Genomic DNA, 12,769 nt, shown 5'->3' on the forward strand with positions numbered 1-12,769 from the left:
AATCATATAAAATTTGAATCTTGATATGCGTGTACGCCTTATAAATAAAAACGGAGGGAGTAATACATTGTCAAGCGCAATAATTTCAGCATCACAATTCCATATTCGGGGTTTTTACATTGCCTCTGGTAAGAAACAAACCACAATAGCACAGCGAAAAACAGTGTAGCATGCACACAAGTCAGCTCTTAGCTCTTACAGCTCCAGAGCGCGTATACAAAAGACCACTGGGTGGATATGTCGGAAAGTATATGCATCCATCTGGCTATACCGCTATACTCATGTCAATGTTTTTGCAGCCAGTGAAGACGACAACTCAATTACTGCCGGATCCCTTCTTCGGATGGATAGCTTCAGCAATAGCTTCGATCTCTTCCTTGGCACGCTCAAACACATTCGGGCCTTTGACTTTGTCGACTGGTGTGTTCTCACTTATGTCAGCACTTGTTCCATGAGTTTCATTCGTGTGGGTTTTTATTTTCTGCAGGCTCCCCTCCTTGTCTTCCTTATGCGATTCTGCATGCATTCAGATTTCAGAGATCTTCATGGTACTGAACAGAAGTTCTGAATCTAAGCGCTAGTGGTAATATACAAACAGAATTTCAAACTTGGAATTAAGAACTTGATATTTGATAATGTTCTAAACAACTATTGAATCATTAGTAGTCAGAGCACTTAATATCCACAATTTTCCATGATAAAGTAGCAGTTAATTTTAATATTTGGATAATGACGACCATTATGAAGTCAGTACGATTCAATAAGTCCTTTCTGCAACTTAGAAAAAGTCTGCACGCAATGTTCTTGGACAAAATCTTGTGATCTCAGGAAAAATTGTTGAACAAACCTACTCTTTTCCAAGAGGTGAAAGAATTAAGAAAAATGCATGATACATGTTTTTTCTCAATACAAACAAAAGGACTGCACATGCTACAGAAGGGAGCAGGAAGCCGGACTTTCACATTTGCAAGCAGTTTACTATGAAATCACTGGCTTTTCTCATGCATAACATTATAGTCTAAATAATGTGAACAAATGACAAGGTCACACTTGTGAAATTATCTTAATCGCTACGTAAGGACAGCTCAAGTTGTAGATCTGTAGTAGATTGGCCAAATGGTTTTCCTGTGAACTACCTTAAATGTACTTGGGTAGGAAGGATCACACATTCTCATGGTAACTGGTAAGTAGCCAAATTGCACTTAGATCGAATGTTATAGATGAACAATAGAGTTAAAACTTAAAAGCATACTATAAGTCCTACTGTAAAAAGCAGTAAGATTTTAATTGTTTCTTGGCACCACCATTGTTTACTCTTCATTCTTATCCTCCAAATTTTCCTCTTCCTTTTTCTATATTAAAAAATCATGGTAGTAAAGGTGAATCATCAGCTTAGGTAAATTACCATCCTTTTCAAGGGGACTGGAATGGTGTTCCATCTTAGTATGAACAGCTCCGGCGAGAGCTTCAATCTCTTCCTTTGCTCGCTCAAGTAGATTAGGACCCTTCACCTTGTCCACAGATGTATTCTCGTTTATATCGCTGCTTGTTCCGTGAGTCTCCTTGTCATGAACTTTGTCTTTATTCATGGCATTTCCCATTCACAGCAGAGTGCTTCCACCTCAGCACTCCACTGTGCCTGAAAATGCAAGAGCTTTCAGCACATCCGAAAAGATAAGGAAAAACTTGGGACATTTAATTGCTAAAAAAAACAGGGACATTTACTTAGAGAAGGGACGAGCTAACAGCACAACATAAACATTAAACTCTTGTTACAGCTCATTTCAACGGAAGCAAATGGCGAGCACCAAGCAGCTAGCTTGCACTGCATCGCATGAATCTATGTAGTCCACCTCCAAAATGTCAGGATATTACTGATACTACAGGTCCTGTTTGTTTCAGATTATAATTCATCTAGATTATATATGTTTGTTTCAGATTATAATCCATCTAGATTATATAATCTGGATTATGAGTCATGGGTACTATGGTAAAAGAACACTTTAGGACCATGGGTCATGAGTAGCTTATTTCAGATTATTTGTCCCAAAGTGGTCCCATGATAGTTTTTTACCCTACTACCCTTGGACAATAATCCAGCTTATATAATCTAGGAGGGAATCAAACAGGGCCTCAGAGCGCTGAAGAAGATAATCCATTTGGCAGGTATGTTAACAGACACAAAACTAGCAGCACACTACTCATGTCATGCAAAAATGCACCATATCGGCATGATTATCCATTTATCTTGTCGCGGCCTCAAGAGATAGCCTGGGGAACAGACCAAAGGCTTGGTTGTGGGGAGGATATCTAAGAACCGGCTAGGGTGCACAACTGCGCATCTCGGTCTTCAGCAAACGAATTTGTGAACCCTACGGATTGCTATTTCCCCCTTCGGTAGCATAAACCGATCTGCCGCCGCTCTAATACAGAAGGCCAGAATGATATTCGCACATTCAGTAACCCGAAAGCTTTAACATACTGTGAAATCGAAGCGGGCGCTGCTAAGAACCAACGATTCCTAAGACCTAAACCATCCGAGGATCAGGCGAACACCATGCCTCAGTTACTCCTCACGTCGATGCCAGCCGACACAAAAAAAGGGGCTAATAGATTCAGAAATTGAGAGAGGGTAGTGGGAGGGGGAGGGGGCCAGGCGTGCCTGTGGCTAGCTGTCGCCGCCGGCAAGGGTCGCCGGCGAAGTCGATCGTCTCCTGGAGGCGCAGAACAGCGCACGTTGGGGGAAGGGAGAATGGAGGAAGCAATGGTATATTCCTCGGCCCAGCCCAATCGAGTCCAATTCCTAACAAAGAGCAGCACTGACAACTCTTATCACCAAGGAGTCAACACATTTACCGACACGTGGGACCGGAATATTTTGGCCCTACAAGTCAGTGGTCGTACACCTTTTCCGGACCAAGTACGGGAAGCTTTGGGGCTTTCTCTGCCACCAGACGCGCACGGGGATCGGGGGCCCCACCTGCCAGCGTCCCTCCCTCGCCAAGCAGCCGCCCCGCCCGGCCAGAGAGAGACCCCGCCTCCGGATCGCCCGCCGGCCGCCGCCGACGACGACGATGCCCCGCGCTGCCACGGGCGCGATCGCCGCGGCGCTCCTGCGCGCGCAGCTCCCGCTCATGGCGCCGCCGGCGTCGCGCGTCGCGCGCGCGTTCCCAGGCCTCGCCGCCGTCGCCCCGACGCGCTTCGCTCGCTACACCTCGTCCTCGCCGAGCCTTCGACTCCTCCCGAGCCTCCGCTCCGGTGCGTCACGTGTGCGAAGCCGCACGGAACTCACCGCCCTCTCGGCCCGCGTATCAGCTGGTCGACGTTACGCCTCCCCCGCTGATTGCTTGTTTGCTCCTCTTCCAGCGCGCTCGTTCTGCGGCGTCTCCCGTGCGTCTCCCGGCGGCGCGGCCACTGGCTCCTCGGCGGAGGAGGAGGGCCAGCGGCTGCAGTCGGAGCTCATCTTCCTCGGCACGGGCACCAGCGAGGGCATCCCGCGTGTCAGCTGCCTCACACACCCCACCAAGACTTGCCCCGTATGCCATTACCGTCACTCGCCATCTCTGTATCAATCCCAGCAACATTACATCGTCCGTGCCACCTTTCAGTTGCTCAATGTACCTTGTCCTGTCCTGTCCTGTCCTGGTTGCAGGTTTGCACCAAGGCTGCCGAACCGGGGAACCCAAACAGGAGGCGCAACACCTCTATCCTCCTGCGCCACGCCACCCCTTCTGGCACCGCTAATATTCTCGTTGATGCCGGCAAGTATGTGCTCTCAATGTGCCTTACAGCTTGCTTCATTTCTTCAATGACCCGAGTAACTAGCTTATGCTTTGTTTGTCTCCTCTTTCAGGTTCTTCTACCACTCCGCGCTCCAGTGGTTCCCTGCATTTGGGTACTATCCCTGATCTGATCTGATACAACGTTCAGTGTTTCTTTGCTTGCAAAGTAGGTCATGCGAATTGTTTACTGTTTCAGGTTGAGGACGGTCGACGCTGTCATCATTACCCACTCTCATGCTGATGCCATTGGAGGTTTCCCACCTTTGCTAACCCTTTTTTGTCGTGTTGTAACTATTCAACTCAAAGCAAGGGTGATTGTATTAGCTGGGACATAATCCTTGTTACTTTTTAGCTTGTCCTTTAAAAAAAAAAAGGCAAAAAACAGAAGATAACTTCTTCTCTGGTGTAGGGCTTGATTGTCTTCGTGATTGGACGAACAATGTCCAGCCATCGATCCCAATTTATGTGGCGGAGCGTGATTATGAGGTTTGGAAGATACCTTGTGTTACTACTGCCATGTAGACAACAGAAAATTGTTAGGATTAGACGGAGAACTATCTTAGTCTTTTACTGGTTGTTGTAAAACAGCACCAAATGATATGTGAAATATCTATTAAAAGATTGTCCTCTTCCTTTTTTTTCGTCCTGATCATAAAACTGGCTCAGGTTCTCTTCCTCCCCACTCTCAATTTGATTTTTTTGTGACAGGTGATGAAGATGACCCACTATTATTTGATTGACACAAGTGTAGTTATACCTGGAGCGGCAGTTTCAGCATTGCAATTCAACATTATAAAAGAGGAACCATTTACGGTTCACAATCTTGAGGTTTGTAATAGGGAACTATAACTAGTGGAATAATGTATTGGGCCACAATTATAGATTTGTGTACTTTGGTTAACTACCATGGATAGCTTCACTTAATTAATTGAGACCATTTTAGTAACACAGCCTATCCTTACAACTCCTTTACAACCAAGGGCTAAACACTTGGTTGTAGCAAGTTGTACAAATGGGTTGTATGTGAAGCATTTCCCTTTAGTAATTGGGCAATTTGAAGCTCCACAGTTCAGTGATTTGGGTTATAGTGACTGCCTGAAGCAAACTGGCAAAACTTGCCAGCATGTGAATTTTAGAAAATCTGTCATGAAGTTATCATTTATTCTTTCAATTATCTGTCTAACTGGCCATTGATTTGCTTCTGTTTCTATATCAGTGGATGCTTACTGTATTCTGATCGTTAAAGATATAAAGATAAAGTTGCTTCATTTGCTTTTTGTACCTATGGTTTTTTCATCTCAGGTGATTCCTTTACCTGTTTGGCATGGTCAAGGTTACCGCTCTCTTGGTTTTCGTTTTGCTGACATATGCTACATAAGGTAAGAGTTCAGTGCTAGGCTAATTTACTACAATGAACTGTTTGGTTGGTCTCTTGTCTGAATTACTATGATTGATGCAGTGATGTCAGTGATATACCTGAAGAAACCTACAAACTTCTGGAAAATTGTGAACTACTTATAATGGTATCATATATTTTATTTGTTTGAATTGTTAACTCATAAAGTTATTGGATTTTGTTCAAGTCTGTAAAGCTTTTCTTGTTAACTTCATGTGTGTCCTTCTTAAGTATTAATTACTGATTGAATCTAAGTTTACTGGATAATTTTGTACAGGATGCTCTAAGACCTGATCGTTCTTCATCAACGCACTTTGGATTACCCAGGGTGAGTTCTGAAGCTCTACTATGAAAGCTCTTAGCTTCTTCCTGTTGTACTAATCCTTTTTTATATATTGTTCATCTGTGCAGGCCCTTGAGGAAGTTAGGAAAATCAAACCAAAGAAAACACTGTTTACTGGTATTAATTTATAGAGAATTTCATCAAACTAGCTTTCAGTTTTCAATTCTATTGCATTTTCATTTTCCTGTGATTACAGAAAACAAAACCCACTCTTGAACAGACTGCTTAGTTTGCTACATAAAAGCTTGCATGTTTGTTTTATACAGTTGACAACATGAAAAATGTACATATGCCTTTTGATTAGGTGGGTGGGGTTTCATTTCAAAAGAAAGGAAAGTTGGTCAAGGTAGTTGAACTAATGAACCATCAAACTACAATTCCATGACCTTATGTATGCCTCAGCAAAAAACTGTAGAGGAAGTCCTATATGCATAATTAAAAAAAAAAATCGGCCGGTGGGAGAAAGACCACCCCACGGTATTTCAATAAGAAGAGTTCAACCGGAGACGAAAGCTGGCCCCCCTCATACATGGAGATTCCGCCCCCTATGGTTCAGGCCTTGACCCGTGCTTTGAGGCCCAACCACGACCAACCCCTTACTCGAGGGCCCACCCACCACAGGTCGGTTCACCCATGCCGACCATGCGAATCAGCGACAGCGAGTGACCTTTTTAACCCAGCCCGAAACCTGGGGTGCTACTAAGGTCACTGCAACCACTAGGCTACAGGCCCCTTTCTCTCCTAAATGCATAATTCTAACTCACGTTGTGGTTATTATAATTTGTTTACCCTTATTTGATGTTATTTCCTTATGAAAGAAAAGACTAAATATATGTTCTGGCACCATTTAGATCTTACTGTTGTTAGAAATGGACTGTTTCCCCCTTTTTTTCTCCAGTATTGAAGCATTAGAAACTCAAATGATATTCCTTTCTTGTCTATGGACATGGAAGCCTACAGTGCTTAATTTGACCAGATTTCATTTACATGTCTGATGTCTCATATTTCCTTGTTTACGGTGACCTGTACTTGCCATTGATTAAGTTGAATTGAATAATATATGCAGGAATGATGCATTTAATGGACCATGAGAAAGTAAACGATGATCTTGCCAGGCTGATGGAGACAGAGGGTCTTGACATCCAACTTAGCTATGATGGTCTCAGGATACCTGTAAGGCTCTAGAATTGTTATATATACTTCTTTTTGGAACACACCCATTATTTTATCTGTTAGGTGCTGCTAATTGATGCTTGCGGAGTTTCTTTAGTTCCAGTTGAGTAAAATCATAGCCAAATGTAATCTGTTGAGCTCGGTGCTTTGAGACTTAACTTTTCATTCTCTCCCCTCAAAAGAGGAAACTTATGTAGCAAAGTTACACCATTGTTATCCAGCGGAATAAAGTCAGACTATTGATTTTTATGAGCCATATTTTTCCCTTTTGTGATATACTGCACTATGCCATGGATCAGGGAGCATCTGGTGTGGTATTCAAACTTCCCTGTAATTTCAGGGAGCATATGAGGGAGCAGTTGATGAGAGATTGTTTCTCGAAATCCATTTAAACAAGAAAGAAAAGAAGAGGGGGGTCAATCAACCATTCAGTCTGCAATATCATATTAGACAAATGATTACTGGGTACAGATGAAATTCGTAGCTTGCTTTTCTTCTGCGATTCATTCTGGATCCCACAAAAAATTAGTAATTCTGTCCTAGGCCACACGTAATAAAAAGCTAATGTCCAGGACTCGACTACACTCCAGCAGCGCGTCCCAGCCTTTCCCTTAGGATCTTCACACCCATGTATCTGAGCAAGAAACATGACAAAAAGCAATTTAGTCTCTAAAATTAAAATTTAGTTACAATTTATTTGGTAGCAAAAGAAATTTCATCTTTGTGAGGTACCATACCTGCCCATCATCATGACAGTAGCTTGAGGGTTGGTCCCTGGTGATTTAGAAAATGTTGAGCCATCAACTACACGGATACCTGAGACTCCAAGCACCCGGTAATGCTGATCAACCACCTTCCCTACATGGCATCCACCATGATAGTGCCAGATGGTGATCACTGTGTCCTTGCAAAACTGCCCCAGGGATTCTGTGTCGTTTGTATGCTTGGGTATCAGATTCACATTAGCCTGCACACTCATATTGAGGACCCTTTCCATTGAAAATCCAGTGCCATCGGCAGCCAGTTCAGAGAAACGGTTTGTCTTCAGTATCCTTTCAATGGTCTTGATACCATAGACACAACGATCGAGATCCTGTGGATGACTGAAGTAGTTGAAGGTAACTGCTGGGTTGTTCCGGACATCAGTGTCTGTGAGGACTAGATGGCCCGTGGACAGAGGACCATCAATCTTCTCGAGGATAAAACCGCCATGGAATACCTCTTTGGGTAGGTTTAGTTTGTTATGAGCATATTTCTGGGCTGCTTCCAGGGTTCTTTGCTTTGGAGGAATTGTAGACAGCTGTCCAATCTGTATTTGCAGGGATGCATTGTGGCAGTGCATTAGATTCGTGAGACCAAAGAGATAACAATTTCACATAATAATCAAAGGTACGGTGTCAGTTATAATTGCATTGCAAGAGTACAGCCCATATATGAAATTGTAATTTTCTTTTATTTGTTTTGCTACAAGCTGATATCATAGCACATAAAAAACAAAATCTAAACATAAGGCATGCCTTAAACAGTGCTTATTACAACTATTTATTAGAATGTACGATAACATACAGATGCATGCCCATTGGCAACTAATGGATGAATCTAACTTCTAAGTTATGTTATTAATGTAGCAAAATACGAATTTCTATATGCATCTCGGAGTATTGCCTAGTTTTTATGCATCTTTAGCTCAAAGAAGCAGGTTCCCTAATTGTGTGTGACATTGGTCCCAAACTACCTTTTGTGCTCATCTACTCTCTGCATAAAATACGAAGCTTGTGGAAAATTTGCGCAATTTGAAACTGGTACACGAGTGATAGATGCCAGACCTCAGCAGACATGATTCCGTGGTGGCAGTGGACGCTCTCTGATGACTGACCAAAACCACTGCTAGCCTCAATAAACACACCTTCTTCAGTTATTCCAACAGTTTCAATGAGAGACTGCCGTGGAGGGCTTCTTGTGGGTATGAAGATGGAGTTCATTGGGTTGTCAGCCATCCCTTTACCCACATATTTGTTATGGAGAACCACAGGAATGTTATGACTCTTGAGGTGATTCTTGGGTCCAATTCCACTGAGCAAAAGCAACTGGGGGGTACCAATCGCACCAGCAGATACAATTATTTCACTGTTTTTGTTGTTGTTTAGAAATGCCTGGTGGTGTCTCCCATTTTCATCAGTGAATTGGACTCCAATTGCCCTTGGTTTCAGGCGTCCTGCATCAGAAATGATGTTTTTGAGAATGGTATGTATTGACTGTAGTTTCTACTCTTTCTATTCTATGTATTTCAATAACCCTATTGCTTTGTAACATGAGACAGCTTAGGAAGGTTGGATGCATATGGACATGGGTATTGATTACCTTGTCGCGAGTCAAACACTATCTTGTGCACACTAGCATGGAGCAGCACTCTCAGGTTGTTAGGATCTCCAGCTGCAAGTAAGTCAGCAGCCGTGTGGCGGTACCCTGTCTCGTCAAAGATGGTGCCACCCACTTTTGTCCCAGAAACATGGTCGTAGGTATACCCATTGAAAGGGGCTACACCTGCTTGTAGCAGCCCATCCCGTAATGCAGCTTGCCAAGGCGCGATTTTAGGCCATTGGACAATCTTCTCCTCAACCCAAGGGAAGGACTTGTTCACCAGGTCTTCATCCCAGCCGACCTCTTGGATGAAGCTGTTGGTACAACAGGTATGTAAGTTACAGCAACTGAGTCACCAACAGGAATATTGGCATAACAGTATTTTTACAAAAAGAAACATTGCACCTTGTGAACATTGAATTTTTCTAATTCAGATTCATGAAAAGTATTAATAAGAAGTCATATCTTGGTGGGTTGATCTTGATCCTAGTTGTAGTTGGCTTGAACTGTACGGGGGCTAGGTTATTTCTCAGTCTGTCCAGTCAACATAGTTACCATAGTCCATAGCATCAAAGCAATTAAGACCCCATGTGATATTTTTTTTGTTGCCTCTTTTAAATCTAGGTTGCTGCTGTAGAGTGCAGACTGTAGTATGCACATAGCTGTATAACTCTGACAAGAAACACGAGGTGGTTTTTAAAAGGTTTTATTGGGAGAGAATTGCAGCATGTGTTACCAAAACTGAAGCACTTCAATGCACACTAATCTAGTATCTGAATGTTTCTCTTTTAAGTCATCAGGTTATCCACCAAACACTCTTTTGTATGCTATTTCTCAAGAATCAGAACTATATAGCTGATTTTAGAACTGTTACTGTGATGGTTCCTGAAAACTAGAAAGGTCCAACCAGAACCATCATGTCCCAGGGGATCAAGACATATATGATATGTTCAAGTGCAGCATTTGAGTGTGCCGTGTGCTTCTATTGTAGGAGATTGTATATTGCAAGGCTTTAGTGCCTGTTTCAGTGTGGTCGCCAGCTGCTTTAGCATTTGGCTTGCTTGATAGTTTCTTTTGTGTGGCTGAGCTGATGACGTTGCTGCAAGTGCCTGAGGGTGCTATTCACCAGAAACATTTAATTATGGATAACTGAATGCTATTGAGGAAAGCGATTTGTAGATAGGCATTTACTTGTTCTTGCTGAATGTTTCTGGACACTGCTAAAATGCAGAGGGTGAGTAATAGCAGCTGATAGCACCAGGATGCTAGCAGTCAGGCAGACCTTACGATTTATTTCATCTTGTCGCTATCACTGCACTCTACACTAGAACTGGCGCTACAGTGGCGAAGTGACTGGTCAGTGTGCTGCTTGCTGCCTGGCTCCATATAGACTGAATGATGGCATTGCCATAATATATTGCTTAAGATAACTTGATTTTGGTTTCAACCTGTGCACTTTGCTCTCTTGTGCATATGTGCGTGCATGTTCTTATGTGTGAAACTAATGCTGCCCATTGTGAACACTGGCAGTCAAAGAAAATGAAGCCATTTTTTGGGTAATAATCTCCTTGTTTATCATGCACAGGGGGAGGTATCGCACCCAGTATAAACCGGTATATCATGCATCCAATGCATTGCATACCTTGAGCTGGCCCGGCTGTAGAAGCCGGCATTGATGCAGGTGCCACCGCCCAACACCCTCGCCCGGGCATTGATGACGCCGTCGGTGGAGATGAAGGCCTGCGACGATGAGTCCGGCGCCATATTCATCAGCCCGATGTGGAAGTTCTCCATGTACGAGACGTTGCGGTTGCCGTACGGGGAGCCTCCCCTCTCCAGCAGCAGCACCCTGTACTTGAGCGACAGCGTGGCGGCCAGCGGGCAGCCGGCGGTGCCCCCGCCGACGACGATGTAGTCGTACGTCGTCGGGCATCCCGTGGGGTAGCTGCTGGCCTTCCGGAGAGGAGGCAGGTTGTTCAACGTGAACTGCTGCTTGCCTGCGAGGTCAGGTGGTTACACTGTTACCGTTAATTGAAACTGAGCCTGCTTAGTTCTTTCTGCTGTACGTTTTTCAGTTTTATCCTACGGCTTTTTCTTGAGTTCGGTAGATCAAGTTTTTGATCAGATTGAGCTTACGTGCGCTCTTGACATCAGGCTCTGACATTGCGCCACCCTGGATGGCATATCAGGTGCATATCTTTTTATATTCTTGTCTGTTGCTATTTCTTCGTAAGCATTACTTTATTCAAGTATGCATATAAAGATGCGGATGATAGCCTAACAGATGGTCTGCCACTTCAGCATTCTGAAAACAATGGTGGCAGAAACCAGCTGCCCAGCTGGTGATGGCCGAAAACAAAAGCCACTGACTACAATGACAGTATGATTGAAAGAGTGATTCTGAACAACTCCGAAAAAAACAAGAAACCAGAAGCTGGGAAACGTATCTGCAGCGTTTCTAAGAGATGCAATCTTTCAGCATTGCAGTATCGAAAGGTGAGACAGAGCTGCGCACCTTGCGACAGCTCGAAGAAGCAGAGGAGGCACGCCAGGAGCTTGATGAAGACGCTGAACGCCATTGGACTGAACTCGAGAAGCCCCCGTGCGCCAAGCAAATGGCCAAGAGCTCTTCTCCTCTCCAGCAACAGGCCAGCTGCTCGAGCTGTCCCCTCCTCCCTCAACCCTCTGCTCCCCACCTCTCAACCTCGCTAGCCGCGTTCGAGCTGGTTTATGTAGCCGGCCGGCGTTGGAGGGCTTGGAGGCAACACCAGAGTGCTGGCTGAGACCGCATTGAAGAGAGCTCACCCGCTGCAGTAAGGGCCATTCAATGCCGAGGGAGCACTGCCCTGGTACAACCGGGATTTATGGGCTTCATCAACCAACCAACCATCACAAAGCTGCGGCGATGGCGCCCCTCCCTCATTTTACAAGAATGACAGGCAACACAGTCCCCTACTCTCTCCTCTCTCTACTGCCATTTATTTATTGGTTTCTGGTACCTGTGTTTTGCCAATTGGTTGAGCCAACGAGTTAATATTGTTTCTTTTTTCACCTCACCTGTTTGCTCCATTTTTCAATTGGATATACATTGTAGGTACTGCCATCCACGAGACCATGAATGCCAGCAGCAGGAAATGTGTGGTGCCTGTTTTCAGCGCCAGTTTGTAGAAAATGCGTCCTGCCATCTGAGAGTATCATTTGCAGGAGGAAATGTGTGCTGGCAAATCCCATGAAAGTTTGCATCCATAGAGCACGGTTGAAATCAAGATCATGTGGTTCATTCTCTGCTATTTTTTTAAATAACATTCTCTGCTATTTGTGTTTCAGTTCATTCATGCAATGCAAGCTAGTCTTTCTAGAAAGAGACATATGGTCATCTTTAAAGAAAAAGACTAGACATATGGTGCACCTTGAAAACGATAACAGAAAGTTAAATGATGATATCCTAAGATTGAATCAACTAAACATACTGTAGTACACTGTTCAACCTGGAATGTATAGGGATTCATGTTAGTAGTATCTTTAAATACAACTAATGTATTGATGAGCATAACAAAGACAATAAGTAGCATTCAATGTCGTATGCTTTCATTTGGTTAGGGAGTGAGCATCATCATATTTGTCAGTCACTCAAACTCAGGCCCAACAAATACAGGTAGAATGGTGGTGTTGGGCTTCTCTTGTCCATTCAACGGTTCTTACTTTTCAGCAGTA

General features: G+C 43.9%; 3 protein-coding genes across 3 annotated transcripts; 1 reads left to right on the forward strand and 2 right to left on the reverse strand.

Moving 5' to 3' along the window:
- Positions 1-43: 43 nt before the first annotated feature.
- LOC101785035 lies at positions 44-1,639 on the reverse strand. The gene is made up of 2 exons (XM_012843379.2): positions 1,406-1,639; positions 44-516 (listed from the first exon to the last, which is right to left on the reverse strand). The coding sequence occupies exons 1-2, from the start codon at positions 1,599-1,601 to the stop codon at positions 317-319; spliced, it is 396 nt and encodes a 131-aa protein (XP_012698833.1). The 5' UTR covers positions 1,602-1,639; the 3' UTR covers positions 44-316.
- A 1,308-nt stretch (positions 1,640-2,947) lies between these two features.
- Positions 2,948-6,950, forward strand: LOC101785848 (putative hydrolase C777.06c). Its single transcript, XM_004956612.3, has 12 exons — positions 2,948-3,258; positions 3,367-3,536; positions 3,653-3,765; positions 3,854-3,895; positions 3,979-4,034; positions 4,192-4,268; positions 4,491-4,610; positions 5,085-5,161; positions 5,242-5,305; positions 5,456-5,506; positions 5,590-5,638; positions 6,588-6,950. The coding sequence occupies exons 1-12, from the start codon at positions 3,075-3,077 to the stop codon at positions 6,704-6,706; spliced, it is 1,122 nt and encodes a 373-aa protein (XP_004956669.1). The 5' UTR covers positions 2,948-3,074; the 3' UTR covers positions 6,707-6,950.
- A 107-nt stretch (positions 6,951-7,057) lies between these two features.
- LOC101785441 (protein HOTHEAD) lies at positions 7,058-12,113 on the reverse strand. The gene is made up of 6 exons (XM_004956611.4): positions 11,571-12,113; positions 10,698-11,052; positions 9,056-9,369; positions 8,521-8,909; positions 7,432-8,003; positions 7,058-7,328 (listed from the first exon to the last, which is right to left on the reverse strand). The coding sequence occupies exons 1-6, from the start codon at positions 11,632-11,634 to the stop codon at positions 7,274-7,276; spliced, it is 1,749 nt and encodes a 582-aa protein (XP_004956668.1). The 5' UTR covers positions 11,635-12,113; the 3' UTR covers positions 7,058-7,273.
- Between the last annotated feature and the right edge of the window lie 656 nt (positions 12,114-12,769).

The sequence above is a fragment of the Setaria italica genome, chromosome II (assembly GCF_000263155.2).
Source record: "Setaria italica strain Yugu1 chromosome II, Setaria_italica_v2.0, whole genome shotgun sequence".
NCBI lineage: Eukaryota > Viridiplantae > Streptophyta > Magnoliopsida > Poales > Poaceae > Setaria > Setaria italica.